Source organism: Alosa sapidissima, chromosome 6 (assembly GCF_018492685.1).
Source record: "Alosa sapidissima isolate fAloSap1 chromosome 6, fAloSap1.pri, whole genome shotgun sequence".
In the NCBI taxonomy this organism is placed as follows: Eukaryota; Metazoa; Chordata; class Actinopteri; order Clupeiformes; family Clupeidae; genus Alosa; species Alosa sapidissima.
This window is the reverse complement of record NC_055962.1, coordinates 15,588,052-15,610,245: the sequence shown is the minus strand read 5'-3', so window position 1 is coordinate 15,610,245 and position 22,194 is coordinate 15,588,052. Positions and strand designations below refer to the sequence as shown.

The 22,194-nt window shown below is 41.8% G+C and overlaps 1 protein-coding gene across 1 annotated transcript; it reads left to right on the top strand.

The window, feature by feature from the left end:
* The first annotated feature begins 267 nt into the window (after window positions 1–267).
* On the top strand, window positions 268–21,105 carry elp3 (elongator acetyltransferase complex subunit 3). Its single transcript, XM_042094524.1, has 15 exons — window positions 268–462; window positions 2,373–2,472; window positions 4,757–4,895; window positions 5,345–5,415; window positions 5,628–5,691; window positions 7,539–7,607; window positions 8,815–8,969; window positions 12,278–12,439; window positions 12,594–12,720; window positions 15,666–15,859; window positions 16,557–16,647; window positions 16,887–16,952; window positions 17,914–18,141; window positions 18,727–18,808; window positions 20,286–21,105. Exons 1-15 carry the CDS (start codon window positions 441–443, stop codon window positions 20,360–20,362), a joined length of 1,647 nt encoding a protein of 548 aa, XP_041950458.1. The 5' UTR covers window positions 268–440; the 3' UTR covers window positions 20,363–21,105.
* Window positions 21,106–22,194: the final 1,089 nt, after the last annotated feature.

Sequence of the window (22,194 nt, the reverse complement as noted above, 5' to 3'; positions counted from 1 at the left end):
CTCAGATATTATTTCATGAAAACAAACTAAATTTGACAATATGAAAATACTGATTTTATTTGTTAAATAAAATAAACAATTTATGACCAGGCCTAATAATGTAACAATATGGTGATACATACATCAAAATTAACGATCATGCAGCATTCAAGATCTTTCTTTCTTTTTCTTTTTTTTTTTTTTTAAATTCAGACTACTAGAATTTCTTGTGACAGATGGGACGAGGAACTATACATGAATGTCTGTTGTTTTCCGAAAGAAAAATGTTGTTGCACCTTTCCGGAAGTCTTTTCGACAGTGCTAAACAAAATACGGCCTTAAGCATGTTGACATGTTGGGTGAATGTGCTTACTAAACATTATGTTTTAGATTGAATCAATATTTATTTCAGTGTCATACAATTAGTGTATCGGTGAGATAGTTGTGGCTGTATTGTTGTCATGGGGAAGCCAAAGAAGAAGAGTAAGTGTTTTCTCTTACTGTTAAAGGTAGCTAGGTACGTATGTGCTTGCTAGCACAGCCAGTTCTAAACGTGTGTGTGTATGCAGCATAGCATAAGCATATCTGTGTCTTTTAAAGCTAACTGGATAGCTAACTGTTTGACTCACGTATATACAATGCCTGCCTTTAATTCTTCACTGTAAATTGTGTCTTTTTAAATATGGTAGCGTATGGTATCAGTTACCCTTATGACTCAAAGTTATCCATCCTAGATATTAGACAAGTTACCCCAACTAGAATGACCTATGTGGAACCAAAGCTCCGCTTAAACACTCTCTCTCTCTCTCTATGGGTGGAACTGCAGTGAGAGATTGCCACACATTCTCTTGTGTAAAATCCATACACTAAACAAATAGGGTAAAATCTGAGAATATCTTTAGGGGAGCACGAACTGGCATGTTGGATTTATTTATTTATTTGGAAACAGTACAATGGATAAATGTGAACATACATTACCAGTTATAGAGCATCGCATGCGTTATGAAATAATCACAGTTAAACATTATGAAAGAATGATATTAAAGAGTAAGCCTGGCCTACATAGGTCGAAGGTTTTGAGGGCTTTTGGATTTCATATAGGCCTATTGCATGCTTTCTCGTCCAAACACTGTAAAGAAAGGTTTCAGATTAGAACATATCATGTTGTAAATGTGTGATTTAACAAATAGTAAGATTGAGTTGAAAACATAGCATTTGTTGGATTTATATGCAGGGTACGAAAGAATCTTTGCATAAAAGTCTTGAAAAGGTAATATCAATGGATAATTTTAAGACACAGTCTTAACCTTATTCATAATCAGATAATTAGAAGATATGCACCATATGGTCAGAGAAAAGATTATTCTCATTCAATCTCAGTAACAGTAGGACTTATAAAGATTTCTGTAAAATGATGAACAGTAGCCTGCTATCTTGCACGGGTCGTTGGTGATGTCTCCGTTGACATTGAGTTTCCTGATAGAATTGGATTTATTTCGAGATCTTTCTAATTGGAAGAAGTATGTGGTATTTTGCTCCCCTTCCTCCAGCCATTTGCTTCTTGATCTGACAAAGACTCCTTTAGCTTTCTTTCTGCATATTTCATTTAATTTATCTTGCTGTAAAATTAAAGCCTCCCTGCCATTTTCTGATAAATCTTCAGGTTTCATTTGAGTAAGGGCAGTTATTTTAGTAATAATCTTCGTTTCATCTTTTTTTCATTCTCTGGCTGAAACAGACCCATATTCTCGTACGAATTTTGACACCTCAAATTGAAAGAGTTCCCAGTTTCAAGAGAAAATTTTATTAAAGCCTTGTTCCAGAATTATAGTTTCCAGTAAGAACCTCTAGAACTCTGAGTGTAGCTAGACTTATAAGGACATTTGGAGTGACACAGGTTTATAGTCTGTTAGTGGAGTTGCTATTATAGTGTGAAATGTGAAACCCACATTTCATTTCACCACTGAGATTTCTTAAAAGAAACATCATCTATCACAGAATGTGACATTTGAAAAAAAGTTTATGCTGTTTTGCAAATAATAAGCTTTCCATTTAACATTTTCTCTTAACCCCCTGAGAAACAACTGTCTGAAGCAGGGCAGTGTAAGAAGTGAGAGATGAATTAAAATCAAAACCAAAGTGAACAGCTTTCATCCCCCAGCAAGAACAAATATTGGCTTTTTTACACACCTCGTTCATCATTCAGATCATTACAGTTCTGAATACATACATGCACAACACTACACCTACCTGCATACACACTGTTCATAGACAGGTTCTAGCTGAAATGAAGCTTGACGAATATGGGTATTCTATCAGTTGTTAATGTGCAGAATACATTAAGACTTGTATGATCAGGAGTTCAAACCCTTGCCTCCCCCCAATTTGCCCAGGTGACCTCAGCCGTGCAGAGCTGATGATGATGACGATAGCCGACGTCATCAAGCAACTGGTTGAGGCTCACGAGGAGGGGAAAGACATCAACCTCAACAAGTTAGTACACTCCTACCTTGCATGTGTACTGTGTATAGAGTGACTGTGTGTGTGTGTTTGGGTGTTGTGAGATCCTTCTGTTGCTCCTCTACTGTTAAATTCATAAGCATATTTTCAGTCCAATCTCTGAAGTGAATCTTATGTTTTTCATTCTCTTGCACACACACACACACACACACACACACACACACACACTATTTCCACTCCACACACTCTGCTACTGTAAAGAAACTTGAGTTGCTTTGAAACATAACTGCAACTCCATCTCCCTGACACCTTATTTGTCACACCAACCCATATCTGTACACACACACACTTTCACTCACTCACTCACTTACTCTCACACACACGGACACTCCTACCTTCTTAACCTTTGTCTTTTGTACACATTCCTTTGGTTATATGGGGTGTCTACTAATGGGTAATTCTAAATATACTGGTGGAAATATTGTGAGTGCTGATGGTAATTTTCCTAGTACCACAGTTATCTGGAAACTCAGTCAGGATGATGGTCAATCCGGAAACTCTGCGGCCTGTCACGCGTCAGAACAGAATTCCTAGTAATAATGTAAACATTTCTTGTGATAGTGGTAACATTTCTAGTGATGATGGTAACAGCGTATTCATCACATTAAGTTGTATAAAGAACAAAACATCTCATCCTCTATCCATTAAGTTGCTTGAGAAGTCCTCAATCCTCATTTAACAGGCTACCTAATCATGATGCGGCAACTTCAACAACCTTGTCTGCCAGATCAGTATCCTTTGCTTGATCAGTGTATCTTCAGATCCTTAAAGCAAAGCAATTACAGGGCAATGTGGTTAGGTTCTGCCTGTAGACATCAAGTATTATCTAGTGGTTTGTGACCAATCTCAATTCATATACTTTCAAATGAAGTTGAAATACATCAGTAGTTAAGGCAAGCAAACAAACCAACAGAAATGAAAGCAATGAGAAAAAAAAAAGCCAGGAAAGAGGCAGCAGAGGCATTCCGTTCACTAGCACCTATAATGGAATTGGGAAATGTTACCGTAAAAATTACAAATTTGTGACAACATGTCAAAAAAGATATGATGCTCTTGTATGAATCATCTGAACCACAAGTATTCCTTCTAGGCAGGATAAACTTAAAATGAATTAAAAGGAAATAAACAGCAATATAAAGAAATAAAAGTGCAACAGAATAACAAAATAACTTAATCAGTTTAAGTTGATACAGAGGTTGGGTAATCAGACTAGTAAAACAAAATGGGGGAAAGGAAGTGTGTAAGGGAACAGACACTTGGAATGTAGACATTAATAATAACAATAGATACATGCTCATCACAAATGTTTACAATTACATTCCCCATATAAACCATAGAATTGATAAATAGAATGCAATAACATAAAATAAGAGAAGTAAAAGTAATCTTGACCTGTCCTGGTCAGGGTGTCTAAAACACAAGAAACAACAATTGGCATTTCTGATTACATTGAACATTGGCTCAACAGTACAGAAATCAACAGCCAACCTGAAAATCAATTTGTCTTATAAGCATAAGAAGGCAAAGAGCAAAAGGCTTGATATCATGGCAATCATTTAGTATGGAAAGGTAACAAAGAAAACAACAAAACCAGCCTGGCATGGCAGAAGATCATACAAACAATATTCAAAACATTTTTAAAGCAGGCCAGTGAGTCCAGATCACCAATGAAATGAAATCTATGTTACCCATACATTTGAAAGTGTACCCACAGTTACAGTAACAATTACAGTAGTTGTACTGAACATTTTACAATACATGTACATTTGTGGTACACATTACAATTGGATGTATGCTTCAAACAAAAAAGAGAGGGGGGGGGGGGGGTGGCCTCTTGTTATAATTGTTATAACTCTGTTTGAAGATGTATAGGTAGAAGGGCTGACCCTCCTACACTCTAAATGTTAATGAGTTAAGTTGCTAATACCATCTGGACTGGTTACCTTTTATTGTTCTTTCATGAACCCCCCCCCCCCCCCCCCCCCCTTGCCTGGGATGGTTCTCAGAGGCCTGGTCCCATACCGATTCTACAAATGTAGTGTTTCACGTGGCTCCCTGGATCCAGGTGGTCTGAGTGCCAGAGCAAGGAACAATTGAGAAATGCACACAGGAACTCTTTCAGCTAACTATCAGATGTGATCCGTTTACAATGTGCTCTCAATGATCTGAGGTTGGAACTCCCTCCCTCCATACCCTCCTTCCTCACTCCATCCCATCGAAACTGAAGCTCAACCCGACTGGTCTCCTCCTTTTCCAGGGTGAAAACGAAGACGTCAGCCAAGTATGGCCTCTCCGCACAACCGCGTCTCGTGGACATCATCGCTGCTGTTCCACCTCAGTACCGACGGGCCCTGGTGCCCAAACTGAAGGCCAAGCCCATCCGCACAGCCAGTGGGGTCAGTAGTGCCATCACTAACTGTATGTGTGTATGTGAATAGTATACTCTGTGTCTTGAATGATGAATGAATAACCCATTCATCGGTTCGAAGTGGGCTACACTGCTGAAATACATATTTATGTTTATAGTTCTTAGTTATAATGGCATCAATAAACATTACATTGACATTAAAGTGAACAGTTTAAAGTCATATAGCCTAAATAAATATGAATATTAGTAATAGACAAAATAAAATTTAACAGAATTATAACAATTACCATATACACACTGCTACTCCGTAAGAATTATTTAGTTAGATTAACATGAAAGAATCTACCGGTCCTTAAATGACAATAACTAAAAGCTAACAAGTGTCTGGTGTCATAACTACTGTACTGTACTACTTAAAGCATAACATAAACTTTATGACATGATGAACTCATGGAAGGATTATGTCTTCTGTTGCAGATCGCAGTGGTTGCCGTCATGTGCAAACCACACCGATGTCCTCACATCAGCTTCACAGGGAACATCTGTGTGTGAGTGATCAAGGATGCTGGGACAAGATGGGATATGTATACCAGTGATCTGTATATCTCTCGCCGTGTCAAATGATTTGGAAAAAATCTTATCTGGGCATTTGTTGATTAGCTAAGATATAAACAATCATTATACTTTTAGGCATATGAGTCTAGTGTAACTAATACTTATTCACAAGGACTGTGAGATAACTATGTTTTGTCCCTGGCAGATATTGTCCAGGAGGACCTGACTCGGATTTTGAGTATTCCACACAGTCTTATACAGGATATGAGGTATTCACCTTCCCTTCCCTCTATTCACCTTATTCCGCGCGCAAACATGGGGGCGCTAGCTTTGCCCACATTGTCTCCGAACTTCCGATTGAGCAGTACATCCATTGCGATACATTGAGATAGCAGAGCTCTATCGAGATGACTGGCATCATATACAGTATTATGGGTCATCCTAAAGTTAGGAACGTTTATTTAGGATTTTGGTGACTTAAGACATTTCTGTTATACAGCTTTCCTATCTGAAGTTAGGAAAAAACTGACTTTGGAGCGGCTGTTCTGTAAGTTAGCCTCTCTATCCTCTTCTGCCGTGTTATCCCAATGAAGCTAAATAGATGTAGCTAGCCAACCGGAAGTTTAAAGACAACGTGGAATTTAAAAAAATGGGCGGGGCTGAATAAGGTGAATACAGAAATTTAAATCTGACATATGCTCAAGATCATATTTGGGTCATTCCGTATCAGTTCAGATAAGGTTGTTGCTGCACAATCTCAGATTTTGTTCAAACCTTGTCTATATCAAGAATGGGTCCAAAAACCAAGGCCTGTAAAATATTTCCTATGTCTTCATATTACTTTCATCCCTTGAAATTACTTCAGTTTTACAGCCTAAAAATCACATTGTCTGGTAAGCCATGTTTGGGCATTATTATAATGAAAAGTATTATTCATAGGCAGCCCAAACTTTGTAGGGATAAACATGTTCTCAGTATGACTGAACCATTAAACGTTTGTACGGCATTCTCAAAAAGAGTGACATTTAGGTTAGTATAAACTTGTTTTTGCACGCATTTGGTATCAATCATTATTTTTCTCTTTACATACTATATTTTATTGATATAGTATTCCAATATTTCAGCTCTCCACATATAATGGGCTTGAAGATTTTAAAGGGAGGTCATTTTGTGGGTTAGCTAGTAGGCACTTGAAGATCTATGTGAAAGTAGCTCAATGTATGGGCATTTGGTGTACAACGTGCCAATGTTGTACCATAGATTAAATGCATTGAGTCAAAATCATTGTTTTGTCTTAGGGCCAAGAATGAAAACCCATAGGTATACAATGTAATCAAGCAAGTGTATTTATATATGAATGAAACATGGTGAATCGTTGGCAGTTTACACACAAAATGACTATAAAGTGAGCTATTCCCATGCTAATTTTCGTGTTCCTACTACTAGCTACCCCATATACCATTTTAGTCCTATGAACATGACCAAATATTTCAATCACACCTTGTTTTATACTTAATATCTTCATGTGCATTTGTTGCAGAGACCTCAAATATTGCCTCAACATTAATATAGTAAAGTACTGAATTTGCAGGCAAAATAATGATTGGTGCTACGTGGATACAAAAAATGCCCTCAATATCACCGGTTTTCCATATGTAGGGCCTTATATAAAATGAATGGGCATGCAGTACAAACGCGTAACGGTCCAATAATACCAAGAACATGTCTGTCTTCCACCCTGCAAAGTTTGGGCAGGCTAGGAATAATACTTTTCAAGATATTAATGCCCAAACATGGCCTCCAAGATAAGGCATTTCTGAGAGTGTAAAAATGATACAAAATCAAGGGTGAAAAAAATTATGAAAACTTTTTTGAAAACTTTGGAATTTAACAAAAATATTTTACAGGTCTTAGTTTTAGGTAGACAAACTTGAGCAAAATCTGAGACGGTGCAGCAACCATTTTCCTGGATTTTGTCTTGATTTAACATGGAAAGAGCCTGACCATTCACTAAAACCAAATTGCAACATTGAAGCAGTTATGTGACGTGTGTGTGTGTGTGTGTGTGTGTGTGTGTGTGTGTGTGTGTGTGTGTGTGTGTGTGTGTCACGCTCAGCCCACGTCAATGAGGGCCATTCGGGCACGCTATGACCCCTACCTGCAGACCCGACACCGAGTGGAACAGGTGAGCTGCCCAGTTTGCTCACGCCGTCCTTCTGTTTTCTGCTCTCTAATAATCCCACCAAAGGTCAACCAGTGCACAGACCTGCTTGAGAAAGTGGCAGTGCTGAAAGTCAGATTAGAAATGCAGAGCGTTTACATGCAGGTCGGAGCTCCGTGAAAGTGTATGATCCTAATTTCATTATGAGACAGGCGTCAGAATGTGCTCGTTGAGTTTGATGGGAGACCTTGCTACTCAAACATCAAGGTCCTTTCACGCCCCATGGCTATGTTAAAGTGCTCTTTAAAAAAGCGAAAAGGCACTTTCACTCCTCATATCATTCTCAGTGCTTGAATGATCAAATTGTTAGCATTATACAAGGGCTCTCTATACAGAGCCAATGGATTTATGTAGTGTATGACGAGCTTTCTGTTATCTGCATATTTATTGCTGAGGTGCAAGGCTTACAGCATAATGCAAAGTAACTTGTTATCTTTAAATGCTTTTTAAATTACCCTTTTGTTTGAAAAGGCAGTGGACCAGTAAGGTACTTGAGTGCCTCTAGAATGCTGTAAATGTTGTTGGTCGTATATGGGGAGAGAGGTTTCTTCTTCAATTTTCTGACCGAAAGATAAGCAAAGACTACCCAGCCCATACATAATCTACATGTGTTCTATCTACCCAGCCCACAATCTATATGTGTTCTACCCAACCCATACATAATCCATATGTGTTCTACCAAGCCCATACATAATCTATATGTGTTGTATCTTATGCTTTTCTCTCTCTTGTGTGTGCGCGTGCGTGCGCGCGCGCACACACACACACACACACACACACCTGTCCTTGTGCATACATTTCCACCCCACACACTCTTCTTGAGTTCTTCTGCAAACATAACTGCAACTCCATCCCCCTGACACCTTATCTGTCACACACCAACCTATTTCTGTACGCATACACACACACACACACACACACACACACACACACACACACACACACACAATGTACTATATCTAACATTAACCATTAACAATGGCAATTACAACGAGTGTGGTTGTTTAGATTTACGGAAACCACACTTTGGCATTCATCTGCATGTCACTTGCAACCTGCCACCATCATGGACAGGAAGTGATAGACTCACACACACACACTGCTACTCCTACCTTCTGCACTTTGTCTTATGTACGCACTGCGGCGATCATCCTCCTGTGCTTCCCCGCAGCTGAAGCAGCTGGGCCACAGTGTGGACAAGGTGGAGTTCATCGTGATGGGCGGCACCTTCATGGCCTTGGCGGAGGAGTACCGTGACTACTTCATCAGGAACCTGCACGATGCCCTGTCTGGCCACACCTCCAACAGCGTGGCAGAGGCCGTCAGGTATGCTCTCACACACACACACACACTTACTCACACACCCACCCACACACACACACACACACACACAGAAAATACAAGCCTGCAAATAGTTAACAAGAGAGACAAGTGTGTGTACTTTCTCTTATGGTGGTGAAGTGGTAACGGTGCTGCCTGACATTTGGTCGGTCCTGGTTAGATTCCCAGATCCACTGCTGTGAGTCCATATCGCTTTGGATAAAAGCGTCAGCTAACTAAATACCAGTCAACTTTAACTCTTATTTAGTCTACCTCTTATACACAGACACAAAACACATACACACACACACACACCTATAACTCTTATTTAGTCTACTTCTTATACAAACACACACACACACAACACATATACACACACACACACTCACAGAGTAAGGAGGCTGAGATTATCAATTATGTGTACGCGTTCGTTTGTCGCGTTCGAAGACATGTTCCAATTAAGTCTCAATAAGAGCAAACGCTTGAAAGTTTTTTTTCTACTTTATTTCAGTTTTTTATAAACCCTCCTCACACAGACACACACACACATACAGTAGACTGTTCATGTACATGTTTGTGCCCTAATCTCAACTCACCTGTGCTTGCCTTCAGCGTCCCAGTCCAGCTGGCTAATCTTACACTGATGTAGCCTTAGCTTTACGGTACCTTTCATCAGTTGTGTCATTATTCTTTCTGTGCTGTTGTGTTTGGCACTTTAGGGCCACCATAGGAATGTGTTGTAAGACAAATTAAACTAACAACATGGAACACTGTGATTCTCCTGAAAAACTCCATGACCACTAGAGGGCGATATGCACTGAATATGCAGCTGACACATGAGTCAAACTAGTGTGATGCTCATTGTGTGGGTGTGTGTAGACATGACGCTTAGTGCATGGTGAGCTCAGATAACAGTGTATTAGTCACAAGTTGGCCATCATTGTCTGACTTTGTCCTCAGTGGAAATACTATCTCCTTTGACTACTCTTCTGGCTGGCTGACTCAAACTTCTGCACGATTATCCTCTCGTTGTTGTGTCGTGTGGTGTTTGTAAAAGCAGTACTTACTTTTTGTTATCTTATGGCCTCCTTAGTAGCTTGAATGTTTGGTCTTCATTTGTAAGTCGCTTTGAATAAAAGCATCAGGTAAATGTAATGTAATGTAAATGTGTCTTCACTGATGTGGGACTATAAGTAGAGTATTAGTAGAATATCAGGCACTGACTCTTGGGTTTTAACCGCACCCCCTTCCATATTTACTAAACAGACACCATGATGCATGCTATATACGAATAGATGTAAATACATGTGCTTTGTTGCAGTACACATATATATACTGATTCATATAGCAGATTCTTCTGTGTAAAGTGGCCACCAGTGGAGTGCACACGCACATTTTTCCCGGCATGTGCATTTCCTTGGGATTACCTGGTCGTTGTTGGCACCTTGGCCTAGGGAGCTTTCCACAAGAATGATGGCTGGACAAGCACCAACGGAGGTTCCAGTCAGCAAAGTGGCCCAACATAGCGACTGAGATGTTAGTCATGTCGTCAGTCACACAGACTGACAGACACACACACACACACAGACAGACACATCGTCTGTGGAATGAAATCCTGAACCAATTAATTCTCAATTAGGCGTCAGATGGGCCCACTCTGATGGCCAGCCAGAGGGCTGTATCCTTTTCGGGGGTGGGCAGGGTGACGTGCAGCGTTTGATTGGCGCCCGTGCCCTCACCGTCGCCGTCTGTCAGAGCTGTCAGGGTGTAATTGAGATGCCACTTGGAAGGTTGGCAGCGTGACTGGCAGGGTGAGTGTACCAAAGTCTTGCAAGGACTTTTTTTTTTTTTTTTTTTGAAGTGGGAATGGGGGCAGTGGAGGACATGAGATTGAAAACAGCCTAAATGGTGGCAAAGACTTTTGAGGAGATTGACTTGTGGTTTGGAGGCGCGAGGGAGATAATGCAGGAGAGAGTGGAAACCTTCTGACGGCCCTCCTGGGGGGCCTGATTGCCTTATTAGTTTGTTTGTTTCTCGCCTCATTTCTTGCTGTTGCAAAATGCTGATAAGTCTGTGTGTGTATGTGCGGGTGCATGTGTGTTTATGTTTTCAAGGCCATCCCCAGGATTACTGGCCTCTCAAATCCTGTGTGTGTGTCATGGGGTTAGTTAAGATAACATGATTGTTGTAATTGTTCGGGCTGCTAATCAGCTGGAGACGTCAGAGTTCGATTTCTGACCCTTATCTCTGCTGCCGGCTGTGTGTGTGTCTGTTTGCCCATGTGTCTGTCTGTGTGTGTGCCTAAGTGTCTGTGGTATGCACAGGGCAAAGAGAAAACAATAATAATATGGAAAGTGTCCCCCTATCTCTGGCCACAGGCTGGTAGGGCAAGCAGACATAGCTCAGACGGGTTGAAATGGCTCTGCCTTATTTTGGAGGCCATTAAAAAGGCAGATTTAGCTCCCAAGGCACCACAGCCTCATTTGTTGAGCAGAATTGCAGTGACCAGACTGAGAAACGGGAATGTCTAATCCTCCTCCTTCGTCCCTGTGTTTTCTGCCAATTGTCGTTTGTAAGGCTAACACAGCGCATCTGCTACAAGCACCAGGTAGCATTAGCTTATTTTACACTTAATTGGATCACTCTAAATGAATTCGCAATTTAGTGACAGTAGGCAGCAATTGTTGTTTGTTGCACTTCATTGTTACAGAGGCAGACATGGTATGTTTAGATTACTGTCACTTAATATCACAGTCAGTGGCACTTGTAATTTGTCACAATGATAAGAGGTGTCAGGGTCGGTTGGCATCAGCGATTCTGTGGTAGCTCGCTGGAGTCACCCTGCTGTTTGATAAAGCCAGCAAGTACATCATTATTTATTTATTTCAGATTACATTTTAAGTCTGTTAAGAGTTAGCTTTGAGATTTTAGATGAGTGATGAGTTAAGGTCTGTCAGGCGTAGTTGTTGAGGTTTCTATCAGAGTTTGCATAAAGGAGAATAAGGTACAATAATAAGAAGTAAACAAAATATCAGAATCGGCATCAGTTGAAGTTGCCATATATGATGAACCAATGACTGTACTGTATATACAGTATAGAGGTGGAACAGTGTTGATATCTCAAAAGCTTTAAGAACAGGAGTTTGCCCCAAAAATAGCTGAACTAATAATAATAATAATAATAATAATAATAATAAAGAAAGCTTAAGAACAATAGTGTGCTTGCTATAAATACAGTCATTGATGTGAACTTGTTTGGATCAGTCCTCCTGTTGCCGAGTTGTGTGTGCTCACCTACTCTGCCCACTCCACAGGTACTCGGAGCGGAGTAACACTAAGTGTGTGGGCATCACCATAGAGACGCGGCCAGACTACTGCCTAAAGCGGCACCTCAGCGACATGCTAGGCTACGGCTGCACGCGCCTGGAGATCGGCGTCCAGAGCGTCTACGAGGACGTGGCGCGAGACACAAACAGGTGAAGGGACCAGCACTTGCAGCTGAGGTCACTACACCCAGTCGTTGACTGAACACTATGGATCTGTCCTGCTACACGTGTGTGTGTGTGTGTGTGTGTGTGTGTGTGTGCGCATGTGCACCCACTGTGTGTGTATTTGTGTCTTTCTTATCAGGGGCCACACGGTGCGTGCGGTGTGTGAATCCTTCCATCTGGCCAAAGATGCCGGGTTTAAGGTGGTGTCCCACATGATGCCCGACTTGCCCAACGTGGGGATGGAGCGCGACATAGAGCAGTTCATTGTGAGTAACACACACACACACACACACATTGAACCAGCCTCCTCTCTCTGTCTGATCTCCATGTGTACCCTTGCACCAGAGCTCTCTCTCGGAAAATTTCAGTTCTCGATGTGGCTGTTATAACAGACAGTTGATTGGCAAGAAACTGATGTGATGATGATGATGATGATTGAATGGGAGAATCAGGCAGAAGTGTGTGTGTGTGTGTGTGTTGGCCGAGGAGGTTGGGTGATTTCAAAGGCAGTAACGTATCCTATACGTGTGTGTGTATGTATGTATGTGTATATATATATATATATATATATATATATATATATATATATATATATATATACATATACATATATATATATATATATATATATATATATATATATATGCGTGTGTGTGTAGGGAGTAGGGACTGAGATGGCCTTGAGTATATTGCCTTCTGTGCATGCGTGGGTATAGTGTGTAATGATCTGGGTGTGTGTGTGTGTGCATAGGTGTGTGTGATGATCTGTGTGTGCAGCACATCAGATCATCCTCCTCTGGATCCCCAGCTTTTCCCCTCTCGGAGACCTCCTCCCACACACACACACACACACACATACACACACACACACACACACACACGTCGCTATACTCCCCACACAGCAGTCACCATTATCAGAGATGAATTGTCCCTTTATTACCGAAGGGGCCTTTAATACAGAGAGCTCCATTAAAGTGAAGAGGCAATCCCAATCAGGGGTGTCTCCGCATGGGTGGGCCTATTCAGCCTTCTCTCCACCAGAGCACAGAGCCAGGAAGCCCTTTGTGTCGCTGCCGCTGCCGTAGCTCAAACGAGGAGCTTCGTGTGTGTGAGTGAGTTTCTGAGACTGTTAGCAGCGTGTCTGAGGCAGCCTGGTGCAGTGTGAGGAAAGAACATCAGTGGAAAAAAATTTTTGTTTTTTTTATTTTTATGTTTTTTGTCACTTCTACGGCTCCGTTTGAGAAACGTTGTTATCTCACTGGCAATTTTGACTTGTGTTTATTCAACAAGCACTGAAGGATCTAAATTTCTTTTGTGGTATGTGATTATTTCGTTATTTTTTGATTATTTGAGTTATTCGTTTTATGTAGTCATGGCACAGTGGGCCCAAGCCTCTAGGCCAGGTGGTCTCCGATAAGGATTAAGCTCATCATAGATTTAAATTAATGCTTGTCCATCAAACTTTAATCCTGTACCCTTAGTAATTCTTGTCTGGGGAAAAAAAATGACCCCTGGTGATTAATAGACCTAGATATCTAAAGAGATTTATATCTAAAATAGCTATGTTGATTTGTTTCTGAAACAAAACAAAAAAAATCTTTTTTCAAAAGTAAGGTGTTCTCAGAAAGTATAAAGACTACTTCCATATCAATGCTTATTCTGAATATTCTCTGATGTGACATAATTGAAGTAAAACTTCTCACCCCACCATCCGATTCCATGAGCTGCGCTGAGAAGATTTAATAACTATTGTCGTGAATGTAGTTCACAACTACATCCCAATCATGTTTCAGTGTTCAGAATGTCGTCAAAGTAATACCCCCTTCCCCCAAACGTTGCATCATACCCTGCTTTGATATTCTCCTTGGCTGTAGACGTACTGTATCTTCTTCTCATTTGGGCTCATCTGATTGCGATCAGTAAGTGGTATTTGCCGGTGGCTTGGCTGGAGCAGGCCTCTCTGGAGATGTGTAGATACCAGAGGAGGGGTTTTGGGCTTGGAGAAGGGAAGATTAATGCTTGGCCCTGGCCACTCCACTGCCTCCTAATGTGACGAGTGCCGTGTTATCACACTCAGCCTCAGTTCCCAAAGAGCCCACCTGCGTCACAGGGTGTTCTCTCTCTCTCTCTCTCTCTCTCTCTTTCTCTTGCCTCTGTGTTTGCTTTGCACTCCTCTTTTATCTCTAGCTCTGCTGCTCCTTTGTTCGCTCTCCATGTCTGTCAGTTCAGCTCACTTTTCTTTTTTTCTTCATTTCTCTTCTCTGCTTGTTGTTGCTTTCAGCTCCAGCATTAGCTGCGCTCCACTTGCCTGTCACACTTTCCCTTCTCACCTCTCTGTTTCACTCTCTCTTTTTTGCTGTCTCCTGCTCTCTTCCACTTCTCCTCCTCCGCCCACTGTGTCTTGAGGAGCGAGGGGTCCCTGTCCCTGTCCCTGGTATCAGAGGGAAGAGATGGGGGTTGGCACAGGAGCGAGGAAACGGATGCCGATAGCAGAATCCCATTAAACGGCGTCTCCAGCCCAGGCGCTCACTTATCTGGCCCCTCGCAGACATCTCACCGACCAACACACACACACACACACACACACACACACACACGCACATAGCTCACCAACACACACACATAGCTCACCGACACACGCACATCTCACCAACACACACACACACACCTCACTGACAAACACACACTTTGGTACACATCCAGTGTAAACCTCAGACAGACATACAATACTTTTAGACAAAATCTGCAGTAGGTACTCAGATTCAACACAGACAGCAATACCAACCAGACTTTTTAGATTTCTGTGTGTACATTATTTTTGTCAACTGTATTAATATGTAAAAGCCCCTTGAGGGGCGCTGTCTGCTGGAATGACACACTCATGTGTTTGTGTGCTCACTCACTGAGGCGTCCTAAGTTACTGTGCTGTCGCAGAGATTTTAACGGCTCTCACGGCCAAACTACGTCTGACGCAAAGCCTGTGACGTTGGAAGGAGTTGCTGGTGCCTCTTTTGGTAACCATGGCGACCCAGCAGAAGCAAAGTTTACTGCATGAGAACCAGCAGTAATGAACTGATGTAGGCCAAACCTACAATTTAGTTTGATGTCATACACCATATTCCACATCATTTTGCCGTTAGTTCTTCCTAAGCTTCCATTTCACAAGTTCCGTATTGTTTTGCTTTTGTTGTTTCTTCTGTACTTTCTTCAGGAGTTCTTTGAGAACCCTGCGTTCCGTCCAGATGGACTGAAGCTGTACCCAACATTGGTGATCCGCGGGACGGGTCTGTACGAGCTGTGGAAGACGGGCCGCTACAAGAGCTACTCTCCCAGTGCCCTCGTGGACCTGGTGGCCCGCATCCTGGCTCTGGTGCCGCCCTGGACCCGAGTGTATCGTGTCCAGAGGTGAGGCACGCTCCGCGCGGTAGAACTCTAGAGGGCTTCTAGAACTCAAGGGCACTTTAGAAGGCTAGCAGTGTTTGACATGAATGTCTTCATTCATCGATATTGAAGGTCCATGCTTGGGTGGCTATTTAAACTATATGAGGACCCACATTACCTTGTTGATCATGTCAATACAAGGAGCAACTTAAAGGTACACTATGCAAGATTTTCATGTTAATATAACCTCTACGAAGCCAATTTGATGGTAAACAAACTTGTAATAGGCAGATTGTTCACCTAGCATAGCTATACAGCATAGACGTAGCGAGCCAGCCATGCAACTTCCAGCAAATCTCCCGAGAATCGTGAAACATTACCTTGTCAGTCTATATAGCTCTTTGGAGATCCTTCACCTCCACAACAAAAGCATTTTCACAGGGGCATAAGTCACGAGAAGTTTGCTATGTACAACAGCAGAGTGAAATATAAATATATCGCGACTCTAGAGGGAGCTCTACAGTCGCCAAAAATACCTAATACCTGCATAGTGTACCTTTTAAGTTCATAGATTCACTTAACAAGAACTGTTTTTGATTATTGCTTGCTGCCTTTGGGTCATAAAATCTTCTGAACTGAACTTAACCCCAATCCTTACATATGATAAGAAATACTTTTCAATCAAATACTTACAAGTGATTGGTCCTCTGTCTTGTCCCAGGGACATCCCCATGCCGCTAGTGAGCTCTGGGGTGGAGCATGGTAACCTGAGGGAGCTGGCATTGGCCCGCATGAAGGACATGGGCACTGAGGTAAAGACCTCTCACAGCAGCCCAAACATAAATAAAACAAAATACATATGTAATAACTATAAACTATTTTAGGGCAAAACATTTACACAATTAATTGCTGCATATCATGTTAAGTTTGTTTGAACTGAAAGTTGAACCGTAAAAAGGCATGGAATTCCCTATAGCCTAATGTTTGATAATTTCTCATTATGTCTGTGTAGTAAATTACATTTTGTTTTGTTTTTACCCCTGCACTGTAGTGTCGGGATGTAAGAACCAGAGAGGTGGGCATTCAGGAAATCCATCACAAAGTGCGACCCTATCAGGTATGGCCGCTCCGGCATTTAGTCTCCTAAATAAAGAGGCCACAAGGCATGTCAGGGCCATAACGATACATTGTGCAATTTTAGACTGTCCCAGACAAAAGATTACTGTCATGAAAGAAAAATTACAATAACTTTGTTCTGAACATAGGCTCAGAAATTGTGGTCCTACGTTACACTGTATGATAGGATGAATGATGGCAGTTGTCTCAGTCTTGCGACCAAAGATGGCCTGCGACAAACATCTGAAAGGGTCATTTAGGATGGCCAGTACACTATGTGAGAGCCCCCAGACCCTATGACTGGCATGGGAATTGTATTGATGATGATGTTTTATTCTATATTGACTTGTGCCATAGCCTATGGTTCAGAACGCTTTATTAATCTTACAGTCCACATACATCAAATTTAATGTTATTAGACTTAATAACTTAGAATTAGAACTTATTCGATCTGTGCAGCACAGTATGGTTTGAAATAAACTTTTAAGACGGCTGAAATCTCATAGTCTGTAGATGCCATTACACAGCAGTCACACAATCAATAATGCGGTCATAACGCTTGTTGTTAATTTCACTGTTGATTCTCAGGAGCGAATGAAGCAATTAAATAACAGTAGGCCAGGGCACCATTTTCATTTCAATAAAAAAACATCCTTACATCCTTGTGCAAAGTAATAGAAACACAACAGGTTGCAGCTGTCTGAGAATAAAGGAAAAACTGATTTGTATTCTCCTTTAAATCTCCATTAAAATGCATCACTAGTCTTTTTAACTTTTTGTAGAGTAAAACACATCGCCTTCAGATTTTTTTTCCTCTAAAGGCTATAGTTTCCTTTGTGTTGTGGGAAAATAGAGACTCTACACATTTAGTTTGGAATTATTTTGCAGAAGGATCTCCATGTAATGTTGTCTGTGTGCGTGTGTGGGCATGCATGTATATACGTGCGTGCATGTGTGGACAGGTGGAGCTGATCAGGCGCGACTATGTAGCGAACGGCGGCTGGGAGACATTTCTGTCGTATGAGGACCCGGAGCAGGACATTCTGATCGGACTTCTCCGGCTACGCCGCTGCTCGCCGCAGTCCTTCCGGGCGGAGCTCAAGGGTGGCGTGTCCATCGTGCGCGAGCTCCATGTTTACGGCAGCGTGGTGCCCGTCAGCAGCAGAGACCCCAGCAAGTTCCAGCACCAGGTAACATGCACTGATGCAGTCCTCCTCCCTCGCTCTGTCACACACACACACACACACACACACACACACACACACACACACACACACACACACACACACACACACACACACACTCACTCTCTGGTAGATAGAAGGTGACCAACACACTGACTCATGTTATCTGACTCAAACACACACTCTGACATAGTCTCTTTCTTTTTCTCCTTTTCTCTTTCTCTCTCGCTCTCTCTCTCTCACACACACATACATCCGGTCATACATTCATGCTCATGCACTGTGATCCCACCAGGTTCCAACAGCAGATAACACTCACAGACACACATACAAACACAATGTCCTTATGCTATTTCCAACACCTGTTGACACGTATAGGATCAGATATATATACACCGGAAGATTCCAGTCCCAGTCAACACACTGATACAGTCACAACTTGACATACGCACTATCAGAACCTGTCGGAACCTTATCAGCGTCTCTCCTCAAATCTCTTATTGCATTCCTGTTTAACGGGTTTATGTGTGCTCCTAACTGACAGATCACTGTATCTACAACCCCCCCCCCCATCCCCTTTCCATCTCGCAGGGCTTTGGTATGATGCTGATGGAGGAGGCAGCGAGAATAGCCCAAGAGGAGCACGGCTCCAGCAAGCTTGCTGTCATCTCAGGTAAAAAAATAAATAAATAAACATATCTACATCTTGCTCCCTGCCGGCTCCAGACCACTTTCCTCTGCACGTCTGGCTTATCTGTCGGAGAGTGAGATTTTTGTGCAAATAACGTCTAATGTACCAGAAAATGTTGGGCCGTCTGGCTGTAGTCAGAGGGAGGGTTTCATTTCATCTTTGGATGGATAGTAGTCAAGGTACCTGACTCAATTTTCAGTTGTTTTTTTTTACTGTGCTATGTCAGTGACAATTGGGGGGGGGGGGGGGGGGTACACTAGAGAAACCTGGGGGTAGTTTTATGGGATCTCAGCCGTTCGGGAACTTCTACGAGGCTTAAAAAAGTACCTACCTTGGGGTAGATAGTTCAGTGCAGTTTAGTTATAGTAGCTAAATTAATTATAGGTTAGTTAGTTAATTATAGGTTAGTTAGTTAGTTAGTAAGTTAGTTATAATTAGTTATAGGCTACATTGTATTAATTTAACAAGTAATTACAAATGAAACCAACATAATGCAACATTTAATTTGAAACAGTTATTCATAGCTGTAGCAAAAATGTTGAAGCATGGTTTAAAACAAGTACGGATATTTTTAGCCCCCAAGGTGGATAGTTTATAGCCTGGCAAGTAACTGGTCACTAGCGATTGGGAATCGTTTATGACACTAGCATGGTGACCAGCTTAAACATAGCGTTAACTTTGAAATCGTTGGTCCAACCTAAAAAAACACATTGATCAGGGATTCCTGACGTTACTTCCTACTTGGCCTAAAGTTTACAAACTGTCAAAAAACAGCATTGCTAGCCAGGAAACTATCTATGTGAACCTACCTTTGCTGTAAATAAATTTACACATTCTTTCGACTGCAATTTTTTTTTTATGTTTGCAGGCGTTACTCCTACCATTTACCATAGCCCCATTCGGTTTTTAATCTATAGCGCCATCCCCTCTCGTTGCTGATTGGGCAGGTAGTCTGCCGACTTGGGGAAATGCTAGTGAACTATCGTGTTTCAGACTAGTATCACCCTGAAAGGAGATCTAGTGAGCGTGGCCAGGCTAGATAATTTAGGTAGTAAGAATGTTTACGTTACTGTAACTGAACATGTAAGCAAAATGCTAATAAATGATTTAGAAAATGTGTATCAGTAAGAGTATTTGCTGCAGCTGCTCTGCCTTTTAGGTAATCTAATTGGGGTCCTAATTGCGGAGCAAAGCCTCCATGGGGGTAAGTCGTGTAAGCAGTGAAGACACAACGGCTGAAAGGGCCAAATTGCAGGGCGTTCCTGTACTTGTCCCCTTTACCTGGGTAGTGGGCATAGTACCTGTAATGAAAGCATTCCTTATATTGGTCCTAAACGAGTTTCACACTGTTCTTGGCCTACTGTCACCATCGTTATATGGATCTAAGCCACTGCTGAGTTAACAAATAAATACATCTGTTGGCTTCCTCTGATTAATCCCCATTTTGTTTCTCTTATAGGGGTAGGAACCAGGAACTACTACAGAAAGATGGGCTATGAGCTAGAGGGACCGTATATGGTGAAGCGTCTCGATTAATGGTCCTGGGAGAGGCTGGACAAAACGCAGGATACTTTTTATAGACTTTTTTTTATGCCCTTGAGATACCGAAGCAAAATGAGGAAAGGGATGGCTTTATATACACAGCAAACGCACATTTTGAGGCCTTTTAGTGAAAAATCTGCATGGCTGATTCCTTAGTGCAAAGGTCATGGACATTTCTGTCAATGGAATTGGGGACTGAGAAGGTAATGTTACCAAATTCTACAGAAGTTTGCCAGTCAACAGCAGCTTATGACCAATTCTAGTCATTTTTGCTGCCCATTATGTTATTTCCTGTATTTATTTAATGGGTTATTAGGCTACTTAGATAGTATGTCATAACAATTTTGGTTAGTCCATGGACTTAGAGTTGTTTGTATGCAATCTGCAGACTTCCCATTTACCGCAGTCATGTAACATTCTTTTTGGCAGCAGTATAGAGAGTTTACCTGCTGTTTGTTTAATGAGTCGGTGTGTAGGGTGAAAATTGAATATCAGCAGTTGAGTACACCTAGCTGTTATGTAAATTCACAGAATCTTTCGGAAAGGAGGCAACTGCGTTGCTTAAGTAAATCCTTGTTAATCTTTGTCCAGTTCCCTTCTGAAATTACATATGCATCCTTTAAATGGAATGTACTAATTATGTTGAGTGTCGATGCTGGCAAAGAAAGACATTTTGGGTGGTCCAAGATCAGTAGGGGGTTTTCAGTTTGTCTCGAATAAAGTCTATTAATCTAAAATCCGTGTTATGTGTATTGGTGGCGCTATGGTATCTGACAGCTACGACCAAAATGAAGCAAACTCATAAGGTTCCCTGTCAGGACTGTAGATGACATGCCACCAAATCCATAATGGGCCTCTGAACGAGTCCCTTTTTTCAGTCGACTGAACATTTCACTCGAACTATAATATGGTTACCATGAGCTCTGTAGCATTGCCAGGGAGATGGATAGAAAAACCTCCCGGCTTGATGGTGACTTTGATAAGTTTTTCCTGCTTCATTTGACACCTCAGTACAGCAATTACAGCTCTATCTCGAACTCAGGGCACAGTGAATGATGACCGAAGGCTTTTAAAGGCTGAACCATGATGAGCTTCGTCACTGCGACTACATTTGGAGAAATGTGTCATCTGAAAATGGCTAATGAAATCGCTCGTGCATCTCCCACACTGCGGTGACACGCCACCCGCACCTGTTCTGGCGCTCATCATTTCCCGACAAAGGGGGTCTTGTCGTGACTTTGGTGCACACCAACATTAAACTGGGGATGCCCCGTAAAAGAAGCAGTGAAAGTCCTCAAGTTCCTGCTCATATTCTAATCCAAAATGATGCGCACATCTTGTTGGTGTCCTCGACTCAAGTCATTTCTTACTCCGCTTGTATGACACGCTTATGCCAGGCATCCGAGTGAAGATTAACTCCACGAGCGAAAGAGCATGGTGCGATGAAGTGCCAGCACACTAACGGACGCCTGGGAAAGCCGTCTGGCCATTTAATTTACGAGCCGCTGATGCATGAAGAAAAGGGCAAGGTGCACCCCGTGAAGGAAATGTCATCTGTGTGATCTACTAACAACACTCACCGATGCATCATATCGTGCCGAGACGGAAGTCACCGGGTCATTCACCCTCGCTGCCCTTTTCCTGCGCCCTGCTCCCCTTTGCTCCCGTCTGTCTACACTTTTCTCCCCGTCAAAATAGAACAATGCACCAGTTTAGTTTCCCTGCTGTGGTATAATTTTGGCTGTGGTCACACCCTCTAGACCTCATATAATAATTTTGGTAATGCAATTGCGCTTACTCCGTAAATTGGAATTTTTGTATTCATA

Bases quoted from the DNA above. Each gene is read 5' to 3' on its own strand.
- elp3 (XM_042094524.1), top strand. From the start codon at position 441: ATGGGGAAGCCAAAGAAGAAGA. The intron at 2,473-4,756 runs GTTAGTACACTC...CTCCTTTTCCAG, and splicing joins AAAGACATCAACCTCAACAA to GGTGAAAACGAAGACGTCAG. The intron at 12,440-12,593 runs GTGAAGGGACCA...CTTTCTTATCAG, and splicing joins GTGGCGCGAGACACAAACAG to GGGCCACACGGTGCGTGCGG.